The following is a 15,564-nucleotide window of genomic DNA, read 5'->3' on the forward strand; positions in this document are numbered from 1 at the left end:
CATTATACTATTTGGCTTTGGAAACCCATCGGGTCCGGGTTTCATCGCTGTCGGCGCTCATATATGTAAATGCCATGCACCATTGGTTTCCCCGATTGCGATATGCCGATCACGATATCCCCCGATGCAATATATTATAACATATGCCTGAAAAACATTAAAACACGGGAAAAAGGGCCACTGCGGAACTGAAATAATATTAAACAAAATGTTAAACACCTGTCAGGTCCGACTCATCGGATCGCGACTATATATATGTGCAAAGGCTCTGCCACATTGTGAACATCGATAGCGATACGTTGATGCGATATCGGCGATCGCTCATCGCAACATATAAATGCCTCTTTGTAAGTCCTCCACTACGACTTCGTCGATGTGATATCGGCGATCGCTCGTCGGCGATGTTTCGATGCTACTGCACGACTCAACTGTTGCGCAGTTGAAATTACATTTTCAACACTCCCCTTTAATTTCAACTGCTGGGCATTCAATCAAACCCAAACATTTCCTCAAAAATTCAAAGCTTTTCTGATCCAATGGCTTTGTCAAAATGTCTGCTACCTGTTCCTGAGTCCTGCAATGTTGTAAAGTGATTTCTCCATTGCTTACCAATTCTCTAATATAGTGGAACCTGGTGTCAATGTGTTTAGTTCTCTTATGAAACACTGAATTCTTTGATAATGCAATAGCTGAGCTATTGTCACAAAAAATCACTGTTGCTTTTGCCTGCTCTTGGCCTAAGCTCCTTAACATTCTTCTCATCCACACTGCTTGACATGCTGCTACTGTAGCTGCCACATATTCTGCCTCTGCTGTAGACAATGCCACGATAGGTTGTTTCTTAGAAGCCCATGAAATGGCTCCTGAACCCATGTGAAAAACATAACCGGAAGTGCTTTTCTAATCATCTCCACTTCCAGCCCAATCACTATCAGTGTATCCAACTAAATCTGAACATTCTGAGACTGTATATAAAATGCCAAACCTTTTAGTACCTTTAACATACCTCAGAATTCTTTTTGCTGCTTGCCAATGTGCTTCTTTTGGCCTCTCCATGAATCTGGAAATCAAACTAACAGCAAACATTATGTCAGGCCTAGTTGCAGTTAAATACATAAGGCTGCCAACTATGCTCTTATACAAGCTAGGATCAAAATCCTTGCTGCTATCCTCTTTGCTGAGTTTTAATCCCATTACTGTGGGAGTGATTGCTGCCTTGCACTCTTGCATACTAAATCTGCCCAACACTTCATTTACATATCTTGCTTGAGATAAAAATTCCATTTTCATTTTGATCTACTTCTATTCCTAAGAAGTATCTCAACAAACCAATGTCAGTCATCTCAAATTCTTCTTTCATGACTGATTTAAAATTTCCAATGAGGTAGTCATCATTACCTATAAAAATAACATCATCAACATATAACACAACAATTAAAATTTTACCATCCTTTTCTTTGATGTAGACTGTGGGTTCTCCCTCACATTTGTCAAATTCATTTTCCAGTAGATAGGAATCTATTCTACTGTACCATGCTCTTAGTGCTTGCTTCAGCCCATAAAGAGCTTTCTTCAATCTGCACACTTTGTGCTCTTGGCCTTTCTTCTCATAGCCTAGAGGTTATTCAATGTAAACCTCCTCCTTTAACACTCCATTTAGGAATGCTGACTTCACGTCCATTTGGTAAACTTTCCATTTGTTTTGTGCTACTATAGACAGCACTGCTCTCACGGTTTCCATTCTTGCAACCGGTGCGAAAGTCTCCTCATAGTCTCTCCCATATGGCTGCTTGTACCCTTTGACAACAAGCCTTGCCTTGTGTCTTTCAATTTTGCCTTCAGCATTACTTTTGGTCTTATAAACCCATTTGACTCCAATGACTTCTTTACCTTTTAGTAGCTCAACCAAATCCCATGTCTTGTTTCTTTCTATGGCATTCATCTCCTCATTCATAGCTTCTATCCATTTCTCATCTTTAATTGCATCTTCGAAGTGAATAGGGTCATCAACATGATAATACAAGGCAAATAAGGAATTCATTCCTTCATCATAAATGTCACTTAGATTTCTAAACTTCTTACCTCTTTCATTTGGTGTGCAAGTGCTTGAAGAAGCACTTGAATTTCCTCCTTGTGGTATGCTTGGAGAAGCACTCTCATTTATCCTTAAGGGTGTCTCTTGCTGTCCTTGTGTTGGCACTACTGTTTGGGGATGTATTTCAGCCATCTCCTCATCATCTTCATCATGAGACAAACAGTTTTTAACATTCACTGTTTTCTCTATGCTTCCATCCCAAGCTTCCAGCTCAATGAACTGAACATCTCTACTCACAAAAAACTTCTTGGTGGATGGGATATACAACCTGTAAGCTTTGGATTCCTCACTATATCCAATGAAAATACATTTCTCCCCTTTGCTGTCCAACTTCTTCCTTAGCTGATCTGGAATGTGTGCATAAGCCACACAACCAAAAACTTTCATGTGGGTGACTCCTTGCTTTTTCCCACTCCATGCTTCTTCTGGCACCTTGTTCATCACTGCTTTTGTAGGACACCTATTCAAAATATATACTGCACAGTGTACAGCTTTAGCCCAATAATCATTTGGCAAATGCTTTGCCTTCAACATGCTTCTTGCCATATCCATGATGGTCATGTTCTTCCTTTTGGAAACTCCATTTTGTTGTGGGGTGTACCTTGCTGTAAACTGCTTGTGTATTCCATTTTTTCTGCAAAACCGTAGGAATTCCTTGGAGATATACTCACCTCCTCTGTCAGTTCTCAAAACTTTGATGCGCAGCCCACTTTGATTTTCCGCAAGTGCTTTGAAATTTCGGAATTTTTCAAACACTTCACTTTTGTTTTTCAAGAAATAAACACAAGTCTTTCTTGTAAAATCATCAATAAATGTTAGAAAATATTCGCTGCCAGCTAAAGATGGATTTTGCATCGGTCCACATAAATCTGAGTGGACAATTTCTAAGGGTGCTTTTGCGCTTATGCTTTTCCCGCTTGGAAAACTTTCTCTGTGATGTTTCCCCAAGATACAACCTTCACAAAGGCTGTTCGGTTTCTCTATCAATGGTAATACTCTTACCATCCCTTTTCTGCTCAACAAGTTAAGACCTCCAAAGTTGAGATGTCCAAATCTCAAGTGACACAACCAATTTTCATCCTTTGGCACACTTTGGAAAGCCTCTTGGGTAACTGCTGCAATTTCTTCTTTATTTTTCAAATCTGCCCTTATTCTAAGAGGGAACATTCTGTTCCTTGTCATCTTCACTTCAGCAATACATCGTTTGTTGGGTGCTCTATCCATGATGGTGCATACATCATTCTCAAAGAAAACATTGTAACCTTTTTGAACAAGCTGTCCAATACTCAAGAGGTTACATCTCATTCCAGGAACATAATAGACATCTGCTATGGTTTTCTTTTCACCCTTCTTTGTAAATATTTTAACTTCTCCTTTACCCATAACAGAAATTTTGCTATCAGTCCCAAGTGTGACTTGTGACTTCACACTTTGATCTAAAGCAGAAAACAAAGCTATGTTTCTTGTCATATGGTTGCTACAACCGGAGTCTAGAAACCATATGTCTTCACTGTTTGTTTCAGCCATATTACAAGCTAACAACACATTATCTTGGCTGATATTTTCTCTAGTGATATTTGCACTAGATCTATTGTTCATATCATGCTGCTTCTTCCTACATTCATTGGCATAATGCCCATATTTTTTACAGTAATAACATTGGACATTGGATTTTTCATACCTTTGTCCTTGAGCATGATGTTGTCCTCTTTGCTGGCTGCTGCCTTGGCCTTGGTTCTGATTTTGGTTGCTGCCTCTTCTTTGAGCATTTGTTGGACTGTTCCTTCCACCTCTGTTTTGGCTTCTGCCTCTTCCTCTCTTGTTTCCTCTGCATTGACCTCTTCCTCTTCCAAATGACATCTGGGTCTTGAAGGCTTGCTCTAGAGATGAATTTTCATTTCTACTCAACCTCTGCTCATGTGTTATCAGTGATGCATGTAACTCATCAACTGAAAAGTTTGAGAGATCCTTTGTCTCTTCTATGGTGGTGACAATCACATGGAACCTTGAGGGTAGGACTCTCAATATTTTCTCCACAATCCTCCTTTCTTCAAGAGTCTCTCCATGAGTCCTTATCTGTGTGACCAGACCAATTACATGTGTGAAGAATGAGTCAATATTGTCTGACTCTTTCATGCATAGATTCTCAAAATCCTTCCTCAGCAACTGTAGTTTTGTTGTCTTCACTCTCTCCATGCCTTGATAGGTTGTCTTGAGAGTTTGCCATGCTTCTTTGGATGTCTTGGCTGTTGTTATCCTTGGAAACACACTCTGGTCCACTGCTTGATACAAAAATACAAGGGCTTTTGAATCCTTCTTCCTATTGCTCTTCAACAGATCCTTCTCTGCCTGAGTTAATCTATTAAACCCATTTTCATCTGCTGGTTCTTCAAAACCATCCTCAACTAATTCCCATAAATCTTGTGAGGCAAACAAGGCTCTCATGGTTATTGCCCAATAGTCATAGTTTTTCCCATTAAACGGTGGGAGCTGGGTATTAAACATACCCATGCTAGTGCTTGTGCTGCCTATTCCTTGCATTCTCAACTATACTTCAAATTCTTGACTGTGTGTTTAAAAACACTGATTGTTTCTTCAGCAGTAACACAAGAAAAACGAACTTGAGAAAATACCTTGGATTCTTTTGCCGAGTCTTCACGCTGCTGGAGAAGTTGCTTCAGCAAGAAACCTTCCTTCAGCTTCTTTGACACCTTCAAAGAGCCTGAACCAGCTCTGATACCACTGTTGGGGATTTTTCTGTTAAAATCCCAAAAACAACATAAACTGAACACAGAGACAATGCTCTGTTTTGCTCCAGGATCTTAGCACAACGGAAGGCTAAAAACTTATTTATGAGAACAGAGTATTACACACCCATAAAAGGCTTTGTATTCATTAAAATAAAATTACTGATACAAAATTCATCCTCTTTCATTCAGAGGGATTCACCACAAGGAAAACACAGTGCTACTCTATTCATTCCTTTCCCATTACATTCAGTATACTACGCTGTTGTGGATTACTAACATTCATTCACTTGCGCTGCTACGCTTCTCCCTGTCTCTCACTCTCTCTCAACAGACTACAACTATACACACACACAAAAAAAAACTTACATACAAAATCCAAATGATTTTTTTTAATGAACAAAAATGGAGTCCCATGCTGTGAACTGCTCGAGGTTGTCCTTCTTGTCCTTGGCTGAGCTGAACTTTTACTGCGGTAGCTGAAAAATTCAATGTGTAAGAGTTGGATTGCAACCTGCTTCTTCTCGGCCATACTGTGAATTGAATGCTTCTGCCTGCTGCGTTGTACTGCTCCATGCTTGCTTTAACCGGCTTCGCGCCATTTAGAAATCCTGCCCATCTTGCCATCAAAGATCAATGCATGCAAAAACTTTTCTATCGGGTCCGCTTTTCGGGTCACATTGCATATCGCAGTCGGCCGATCCTCTGTTTCTCCTTATACTAGAAAATATATGAGAAACACTATAAAACACAAAAATTGGCTTTGGCCGGATTTCAACCATTATACTATTTGGCTTTGGAAACCCATCGGGTCCGGGTTCCATCACTGTCAACACTCATATATGTAAATGCCATGCACCATTGGTTTCCCCGATTGCTATATGCCGGATGCAATATATTATAACATATGCCTGAAAAACATTAAAACATGGGAAAAAGGGCCGCTGCGGAACTGAAATAATATGAAACAAAATGTTAAACACCCGTCGGGTCCGGCTCATCAGATCGCGACTATATATATGTGCAAAGGCTCTGCCACATTGTGAATGCCGATAGCGATACACCGATGCGATTTCGGCGATTGCTCATCGCAACATATAAATGCCTCTTTGCCTCTTTGTAAGTCCTCCACTGCGACTTCGCCGATGCGATATCGGCGATCGCTCATCGGCGATATTTCCATGCTGCTCCACGGCTCAACTGTTGTGCGGTTGAAATTACATTTTCAACAACATATATTTAATTACATCAGTTAGATACCACAATCAAAATTAGACATTCTCATTCATTGATATCAAGTTTGATACAATACCACTGTAACAGAATCACAGCTACTTGATTACATCAGTTTTAGATAACGAAAGGAGGCGCACCAACTAGACTAAAGATATTCTAGGTCCTAAAACATAATCAGAAATCTTTGTTATTCTATTCGTATTCCCAAAAAAAGGCTCCGACTGCTCTTGCAAAATTTGACACGGAACAACTAACCAGGCACCAGACAGTAGCCGTACGCTGTATGCCTCACTGGAGGGCCACACCTCCACCTTAGATCCATGGAAAACCAAATCCAAATATATACGATTATTATAACAGATGACCCTACAAGATGACCAGAAAAAGAAACGACATCTCAAACGTGAACTGCAGAAAGTGTTTCTAATTGCTTGTCTTTTCAAATCCTCACCACCGAGGATTTGGCGGCCTGCTGTTTGCTGCGGAGACTCTGGATCCCCACTCAAGCAACTCTTTGCTTGTGTCATCCTTGTGTACAACAACTTCAATGAAGCATAAGCAATCCTTTTTGGGGCCTAAGGAAATTTCAATAGCTTCTACAAGCTCTTCTTCTGTTTTAACCTGCACAGAATAGAAGCAGCGCTGTTAAATGAAAACAAAAATACTTATGCAGTTAAATGGCCACTGACATCCGAGAAAATGGTCCATCCATTGGTGAAATGATACAAAACCATGCAGAGCCGACAAGAACAAAATACTCCTGGAATAAGAATCAACAAGAAAATCAAACAGAATAAAATCATGCTTGAGATATTTCAGCAAAACAAATTAATGGGCATCCCGCATTTTCTAAGGTTGATACAAAACCATGCAGAGCTGACAAGAACACAAAACTCCCATTCAATAAACCAAAACTCCCATTAAATAAACCAGCAGATTAATAAGTCATGTTTTGCATATTACAGCAAAAACTGTCTAATAAGGCCATCCTGGCATGATATAAATTTAGAACCATGTAGGGCTGACAGGAACAAAAACACCCATCATAATGAGAATAAAAAAAAGAAACCAGTAGATTCAGATCATTCTAATTTTACTCTGACACAAGTTATTTTCTTGTTTCTCTAATCCGTCAATTGGCTGAGCAACACAGAAACTGCTATTGAAAGTAACCAACACAAAGGTTCCTAACAAGAAATACAGTTGTCCCTCAGCTGACATGCTGGTTTGTAAAGTCGACAGTGCAATAGATACCTCAATAGATGTAAACCTATAAAAACAGTCTTCCAATATGATATTGAGTTCTGGCCAATTCAAAGAGGAGTCCTGAAGGCTACAATAATATAATTTTCAAGGAAAAGTAGTTGGTTAGGAAGTGGGCCTTGGCAAATGACAAAATGGACAAGCAACCATACTAAAACAAATCCTTAGCTTATGCAGAAGTACTCCCTTATCAGAAAAAAAAAAAACTAGAGGCACTGGTAAAAAGGTTGCCCATGCTGTACCTTGACAGTCCAGCATTTTCCTTCACCGTTATGAAGGGCATCTACTAAGCCGGTGTAGTTCCAATTCTTTATAACGTTGTATGGTCCATCATGAATTTCGACCTCTATAGTGTATCCTCCATTATTAATCAGAAAAATGATATTATTCTGCCCATTTCGAATCATGGTAGACACTTCCTGGACTGTGACCTGTTCAAATGAGGAGGAATACATTTAGGGATAAAAACTTGCGGAATTTCGGACGAAACAACTAATTCAAAGGAATTCAATATTTCAAATCTTATGTACATTGGTACTCTATCATTGTTCTCCATTAAAACAATATCTCGAAATTTGAAATAAAAATCCTTGCATCTGCACCTGGAAGCTTCCATCACCAATGCATGCGATTACACGCTTGTCTCGCGTTGCTAGAGCATAACCCAGTGTTGCTCCTACAGACCAGCCAATTGATCCATACTGCATTTGGAACTCATACCTGTCAAACACACGTTTAACACACGGAACAAACTACCTGTAAATATATGGACAATTATACTTGTAAATAGAGCGCCAGCAAAGGACAAAAAGAGCACCTTAGAAAAGAGTTCAAACAATTGACCTCTCTCTGATCCTCAGATTTAATCCACATAAAGATGCCCCTCATTAGAGAATATTCATTCTCTTTCATCACTCATTGGGTTGTGATGGTAGTATTATTTAGTTATTGATTAACAGTAACATATATTGTTACGGAATAGATTGTTTGAAAATTAGGCATGCCCATGCATTTACTCCTTCCAAAATTTCCTAACTAAAGCTAAGAAACTAATGGGAAGGAGCATAGAAAACTTCGTTCCTGCTCATACCATTCTAAACACACCCTGACCTTAACATTTCCTCACGTGATCCATATTTTGCTAGAAAGAATAAAGGGTAACTTTGGTTTATATAAAATCCTTGAAAACATAAATGATATGCAATAATATTGCAATTTTTTTATAGCAAAAGTAATATTTATTAACCAATACTCTCAGCCTCTTGGCAACAAGCAGATTACTGAATTACAGCGTCCTTGACAGAAAAATGATGTTTGACTTACCCACATTTTTCTGGCAATTTAAGCTTCTGGCAATTGAACCAAGAGTCACCAGTTTCAGCAATAACAGCAGTTTCATTTGTTAGCATGCCCTGAAACCAACCATTTTATACCAGTGAATATCTAACAAAAATCCCACTGCATATGTACCCTATAAGAACACAGCCAACTAAACAGTAACTGTCTTACGAATTTTACTTCAGAATTTGGTTAGATTCTATGAGGCCTTGCCTGGATGTGTTTGAATAGCACGTTGACCTTTAAGGGCTCATTTGGTGAACTTTTCAAGGGAATGCCTTCCGGTACGAAAATACGCCGATAATTTTCCAGTGATGTGGGGTTGCGTTGCAACTTCTTTGCAAGGGCCTCTAAGAAATCTTTCATCAATACACACCCAAAAGTTGGTCCATTTCTCACAGTCACCCTGTCAGGTTGCACTATTATAGCTTTCTCCTTGTTCAATAGTAATGAATATCCCACTGAAGTATAGTCATTGAGAATTGGCCCTGCAAATAAATATGCATCTGCAGATTCAACTATTTCAGCACAGAATGGAGTACTTATTCCACCCCAGTAAGTCCCTATGAAATGAGGATGAGTCTCTGGAACCTGCCCTTTAGCAGACGGCATTACAGCCATCGAATAACCAGATGCATCAGCTAATTTCACAAATGCATTTTTTGCCTGAGCAACCTTCATATTTGACCCACCTATCAACACTGGCTTCACTGCTGCATTTAGGAATTCTGTTGTCATGTCCACTGCAGCTTTCAAACTTTTTGGATTGCTTAGCCTACCGTGTCAAAAGAAAAAGAAAATTGGGATTAGCCAATGATCAGCAGAACACAGTAGAACTTCATTATTTCAATCTAATCCCGTATCAAACTTTGAATTTTTTTTGGAAATGAATAAAATAAAATTACTCCACGTAATACCACAGACACAAGTTAGCACGGGTAGGCAAAACACCTTGCTTAGCAGAGAAGCGCATTCTACACATGGCCATCTGTGATTTCGTTAGTGATGAACCATGAGTTTTGTTTTAAATTAAAAAATGAATAAATATTTGCTTAATAAGAAACAAACTAGTTTTAAGAGAGTAAATAAAAAACATAACAGTTGTAAGAGAGTTATAATTGAAGATATTTAATTAGTAGAATTTGAATATTTTATAAATATTAAATAAGGATGGTTATCACATTTTTTTTGGGTTTGTAAATTTAATGTATGTTAATTAATTTTTTTATAATTTTTTATTTTCTTTATATTAGTGGTATTAAAGCAGAGATGAATGGTATAGAGAATAGCAAAATAGACTAAAGGAATTGAAAAAACAATTAGAGAGATGAATCACCAAGATTGAGGTTGATTTTCAAGGTGACATTTTTTTTCTTTTCTTTTTGGAGACCTTGACCTAACCTTCCTAATGCGGTTTGATCAAAGTGATATGCAAATTGTCATTTCACGCTAAAGAAGAGTTTGTGTTAGAGTTCAAAGAATTCGACTCATAAGCTCGTTTCAATATACCCGGAGAAGCATTATTACTCAATATCTTTGTGTTTGTTGAAGGAGCATAGTCCACATTAGAAACCACAGGGGATGTGTGAGGCCTTGAGTCTTGGACCTTGTCCCTCAGATACATTTCATCATCAACTTCTTCATCCCCTTTCTATGACATAGAGGAGGCCTTGCCCTCCATAGGAGGAGGTTTGAAGGGCTTCCAAATTTTAAATCTGAAATTGTAGATGTTCCACCTCTGTTGAGAATTAAACAATGGGGAAGAATTTTGTAAGTGGTCTGCTTGATGGTAGAAGTTGCAATGAAAAGAAGTATTCTCATAGTCTAGAGCCCGAGTCCATTGAAAATCAACGATGTTTAAATTGATTCGGTCGGGCAACCCTTTATTGATATCGATTTCAACATAAATTTGACATAGGTGTATACACCAAGCTACCCATGAAAGACATCAGTGATAACACGATGACCCAAAGAGTTGCCAGAAGGCTCAAAGAGTCTCCAATGCTTGAAGGATTTTGTAGTGCCATAGGGGAGCCGGTAGATTAAGAAGCCTTGCACATATTGGCGTCTTGGTAATGACACTTGTGCAAGGGTCAAAATCTGGGAACCAAGGTGTTAAAAGCAATCTAGCATTACCCCAAAACAAGGGCCTTTAAATAAAACTTTCTAATAATCTTGAGATAACACAATGAGTAAGTCTTTTGAGCAAAAAATAACCTTAGTCCATATGGAAAAGATCCTTGTAGGGAAAAAAAACCATTAAAATGAAAAATTAGAACTGCCTCTGAATACACCTAGTGAAAATCCTCATCTCAATAATACCTTATTAATATATATTATTTAGATTATTATGTAAATATATCTATTATCATTATACTCTAAATATCATATTTTAGGTTACTGATCATTTTTTATGGCTAATAAATTATATTGTTTTATAAATATGAAAAATATTTCTCTTAAAAAAGCTCTCGAAGAATTTGATCCCAATCAGAGGTTAGAAGATCTAGACTAGTATATACACTCTCTTTATATATATAAACCTCATAACAATCCAGTAAGTGTTAGGATGATATATTACACATGGGAAAAACTATAGTATTATATATGTGTTTTGAAAGTGTATTTTGAGATTTAATTTGTCTAAAATTTTACAATAATTAGTTAAAATTATAAATTTAAATTATCAACTCTAAGATAATATAATACTAGTACCTATAAATTTTTCAAAATATTAAATCTATCCATATAATCAAAAACCTATTATAAACCACCCATATCAAAATTTTACCCAATACAAATTCACCCCTCCAAAACCCTAAACCATATAACGTTTAGACAACACAAACTAAGCCTCTAGAATTAATCTAGGATAAAAAAAAGGAGAGGGGATAGATTATTCAAATTTCAAGAATCTATTACCTGGGCGATAAGCAATATGGAACCGGTTGCCGGCTGAAAGCGGGGTGCTCAATGCCAGCAAGATTACAGCTGAGGTTGATATACACAGGTTTGCTCTTTCTAAGCGCTGTGGAAATCGCATAGTCGATGAGCTCCTGGGCATCGTCCAAGTGATTCACAATAACCTGCACAGTTTTGAAATACTAACATTCAGACCGTGGATCTAGGAGCAATCCAGTCCTTCGGCCCTTACGAAACCTGCTCAATGCAGGAAATCAACATACAATCCAATACCAATTCCAGTATAAGATCACATTTTACAGAAATCGGAGACCTGAGCGCATGTGACCGCCTGGAAGCAGCGAAGCTCCTGGCTGAAGTCGGGCATCCCAGTGGTATGATGCAGAATGCGGTTGGTGCCATAGTCGTTAGAATTAGGCCCCCCCACGATACAGATGACGGGCAGATTGTCGCTGTAAGCCCCCGCGATCGCGTTGATGACGCTGAGCCCCCCGACTGTGAACGTCACGACGCAGGCCCCCACGCCTCTGGATCGCGCGTAGCCATCGGCCGCGTAGCCGGCGTTGAGCTCGTTGCAGCAGCCTACGAGATTGAGGCCCTGCTCCTCCAGCAGATGGTCCAGTAAGATGAGATTGAAGTCCCCAGGGATCGAGAAAACGTCCGTGACGCCGACCTCAACGAGCCTTCGCGCCAGGTGGCGGCCTACCGTGGAGGAGGAAATCGGCGGATACTCCGCGTCATGACGTTGGTACTGAGGAGAGAGTTGGAGATATTCATATTTCACCTCATCGACTTCAATGGCTTTAATGTTTGCATCGTGAAAACCAGTGATTGCACTATTATTATGGCTTGAATGGACGCAGAATGGTGAAGCGGCACGATGTTGGACAACTTTTGCGGAAAAAAACAATTTATTCACAGAAAAAGCAAGTGTTGGGAGGTGACTCCAGTTGTTGCCATCATGAACTTGGGATCTTCCGTTTATATTCATAATATTTGTAACAGCAAGAAGAGGGGAAGAAGGTGATCCAGAACTGTTCCTGCTCATTTCAAAAGAAACTCCACCACAGCTAGACAACCGCGGGAGTAGCAGTTCGGCCGCCATATTTATATCCACAGAGTTATGTAATAATAGACAAGCAATCTTAATTCAGAAAGCGATAAACAGGATTGGAGAATTTATATAGGCTTGTTTCCTAATGGAAATTATAGCCATGTTACTCTGTATGTAGCAGATATATATGAGCCGCAAAGAAGAGGACCACAAGAAAACTGCATATCATTGCAGGGATGTAATGGAAGTCTTGAATTAAATTAAAATGATTGATATCTTTATAGCTGGAACGGTATGTTCTCTAAGATATTTGGCATGCGATTTGGTTTGAGAATTCGGGATGGCATTTCCTATGGGCTTCAGTAGCGATGCGCCGAGTTAGCAGAGTTGACTTAAATTAATTTTTATTATTAATAATAGCCGAGTTAGCAAAGTTGACTTAAATTACCTTTTATTATTAATAATAGCCGAGTTACCAAAGTTGACTTAAATTAATTTTTATTATTAAATTAATTTTTATTATTAATAATAATTTATTTGTATTTGTATTGGTATTGAATATTAGTATTTTTATTTTTAGTGTATTAGTTCTTTGTCATGTTTATGCAGGTGAATTGGAATTTTTTTATATTGAATTTATAATTAATTTAAAGTAAGAAGATATCTAATTTAAGTATGAATTATAATAACTAGATCTCGATATGACGGGTTAACTCAAGGTTGTCTTTCAAAATGGTGGCATAGATTATTATGGAAGGGACAAGATCTTTTAAATGTAGGTTGTTTTTTGTTATTGTTGGAAGGAAAAATATTGATCCAGGAGATTCTTGTTAAGTGAGGATGGGAAGGTCCTCTATTTTGTGATCTAAGTTGGATGAATGAAAATTCTATTGTTCATTTATTTATTTAGTGTTTTTTTTTATTTTCTATTTGGAAAGTGGTTTTCTCTTGTTTAAACCTTGATGCCTTGTGGAATGGAAGCTCATTTGAAGAGTGCTTCTAGACTTACAAACAAAGGTTTATTTTCCTCTTCCCTTAAATTATTTATTGTAAGGAATTTGGTTAGGGCCAAACCATTGTATGTTTGAAGACACTTATGGTTTTCTCTGAAGTTATTTTTCATAATGCAAGATCGTCTTATCTTGAGCAAGTGAAACCGTCGAAAGGGAAGAATATCAAGCTTATGAGAGATGTGGAGGTTTCGACTAGTACAACATTGGGATTCTTTGATGGACCTAGTAAGAGGGATGTTTTTGGTGTGTGTATAGTCATTTTTTCTCCCATAATCTAATGATTAAAATGAAAACTAGGTATTGGCTAAGGCAAAAAATTTACAACTAAACTCCTTGCTATGTGGTGTGCCATGAGGATTATTTGTTGGAAGTAGATAGAAGTATTTAGATTGTTTGCATATTCAAAAGTCTTTATGGACTAGTTCAATGGAAGAGTTGATTTAAGAATCCTTCATTTAAAATCATGCTCCAGTAGCTATAGGAGCAATATGATGATATGCAGGTTCTTCATACAATCAAGGAAAATAATACCATGGTGTATATGTTATCCAAGGAAGCTCTACTATTATATGTTGGGTTAGTTTCCATGTCAAAGGTGTCTAATGGTAATGTGTTGTCTATTTTGTCTTTTAATTTGTTTTATCCTATTCAAATAAGATTTAGTTAAGCTTCAAGATATGTTTAAAGTTTAAGATATATCTGAGATTTATTTTCAACCCAATTTTTTTAAGTATCAAGTAAGTTACTATACAACCAAGAAATTGTACTTTTTGATTTCCTATGAAATATCAAAAATATGTTTTCTCTTTTGCAAAAAAAATATTGTATTTATATTACTACTAATATTAGTATTTTTTTTTAAATCACCATAGAGGATTTATATTACTTTAACCAAAACAAATTACAAAATAGTCTGCCTGATAACATATTAGTATTGTTTTAATATTACTAGAAAATTAGTAAATATGGTTATGTGTAAATCTTTATAGAGTAAAAAATACAATGTGTTATTTTTCATAGCTTAAATTGTATTTTTGAATGCTAAATAAAAAATATATAGGACCAAATATTTAACCATAAAAACTTAATTTTTTTTTATTTATAGATATATATGAAGTTGATATGGACAATTAGTTAACATACATATTCAAATATTTTATTTAAATCTCTTGTTAAAATATTTTTGAAAAGTATAAGATTTAAACATATTCACACATTGTTTTACTTCTAATTACTTTAAAGCATATTCACACATTGTTTTACTTCTAATTACTTTAATGGGTTATGGTTGTGGTTAGCTAATCTCCACAAGTGGATTTCTGAAACCTCTTCTGACTAATGAAATGAATATTTATCCTCTTGCTCATGGTTTTTCTTGTAGTTGTTTTTTATAATATCGAGGATAAGAAGGTCATTTGTGAATCCAAGCCCTAGTTCGAGGGTAGTGTTGGTCTCTTCGTGCAACCCTAGTCTCCCACCTTTGATCTTGTTGTGACGTCAATCTCCACAACTCCAGTATGGGTAATACTTTTGAACCTTCCCATGCATCTATGGAATCTCTCATCGTTATCTTCTATTAGAAATGCATTAGGGAAGTTTTATTCTTACAACCCAAAAATTGGAAATTTTTATAATATCGCTTATGCTTGAATATGTGTGTAGATGGATTTCAGCAAGAAGATTCTTTTGTCAAAGAAAATTCACCAAAGGAAAAGAAATTAGTAAAAAAGAAGCCCATGTAAACGAGGACCGCCTCGATTCAACGTTAGTGGAAATGCAAAAACCCTGGTGAAATCTAGATCCTCCATCAAATCCTCAAGGACTAAAGATGGAAGAGCAATTTCTTGGGCATATCAAGCAGATGAGGAAGAACTTAAATATAACATATCTCACTCA

The 15,564-nt window shown here is 37.3% G+C and overlaps 1 protein-coding gene across 1 annotated transcript; it reads right to left on the minus strand.

Annotated features, from left to right (window-relative positions):
• Positions 1-6,492: 6,492 nt before the first annotated feature.
• On the minus strand, positions 6,493-12,706 carry LOC149162611 (pyruvate decarboxylase 2-like). The gene is made up of 7 exons (XM_089435238.1): positions 11,915-12,706; positions 11,602-11,765; positions 8,893-9,454; positions 8,665-8,753; positions 7,944-8,061; positions 7,584-7,772; positions 6,493-6,699 (listed from the first exon to the last, which is right to left on the minus strand). Exons 1-7 carry the CDS (start codon positions 12,704-12,706, stop codon positions 6,526-6,528), a joined length of 2,088 nt encoding a protein of 695 aa, XP_089291364.1. The 3' UTR covers positions 6,493-6,525.
• Positions 12,707-15,564: the final 2,858 nt, after the last annotated feature.

Source organism: Pinus tabuliformis, chromosome 5_2, assembly GCF_031772625.1.
Source record: "Pinus tabuliformis cultivar Carrire ecotype Pingquan chromosome 5_2, CPIR1, whole genome shotgun sequence".
Classification (NCBI taxonomy): domain Eukaryota; kingdom Viridiplantae; phylum Streptophyta; class Pinopsida; order Pinales; family Pinaceae; genus Pinus; species Pinus tabuliformis.

Coding starts and splice junctions, on each gene's coding strand:
- LOC149162611 (XM_089435238.1), bottom strand. CDS start 12,706: ATGGCGGCCGAACTGCTACTCCCGCGGTTGTCTAGCTGTGGTGGAGTT. Junction 8,062..8,664: donor AAATTGCCAGAAAAATGTGG/GTAAGTCAAACA, acceptor TGTGTTTGACAG/GTATGAGTTCCAAATGCAGT. Junction 7,773..7,943: donor TTGGTGATGGAAGCTTCCAG/GTGCAGATGCAA, acceptor TCATTTGAACAG/GTCACAGTCCAGGAAGTGTC.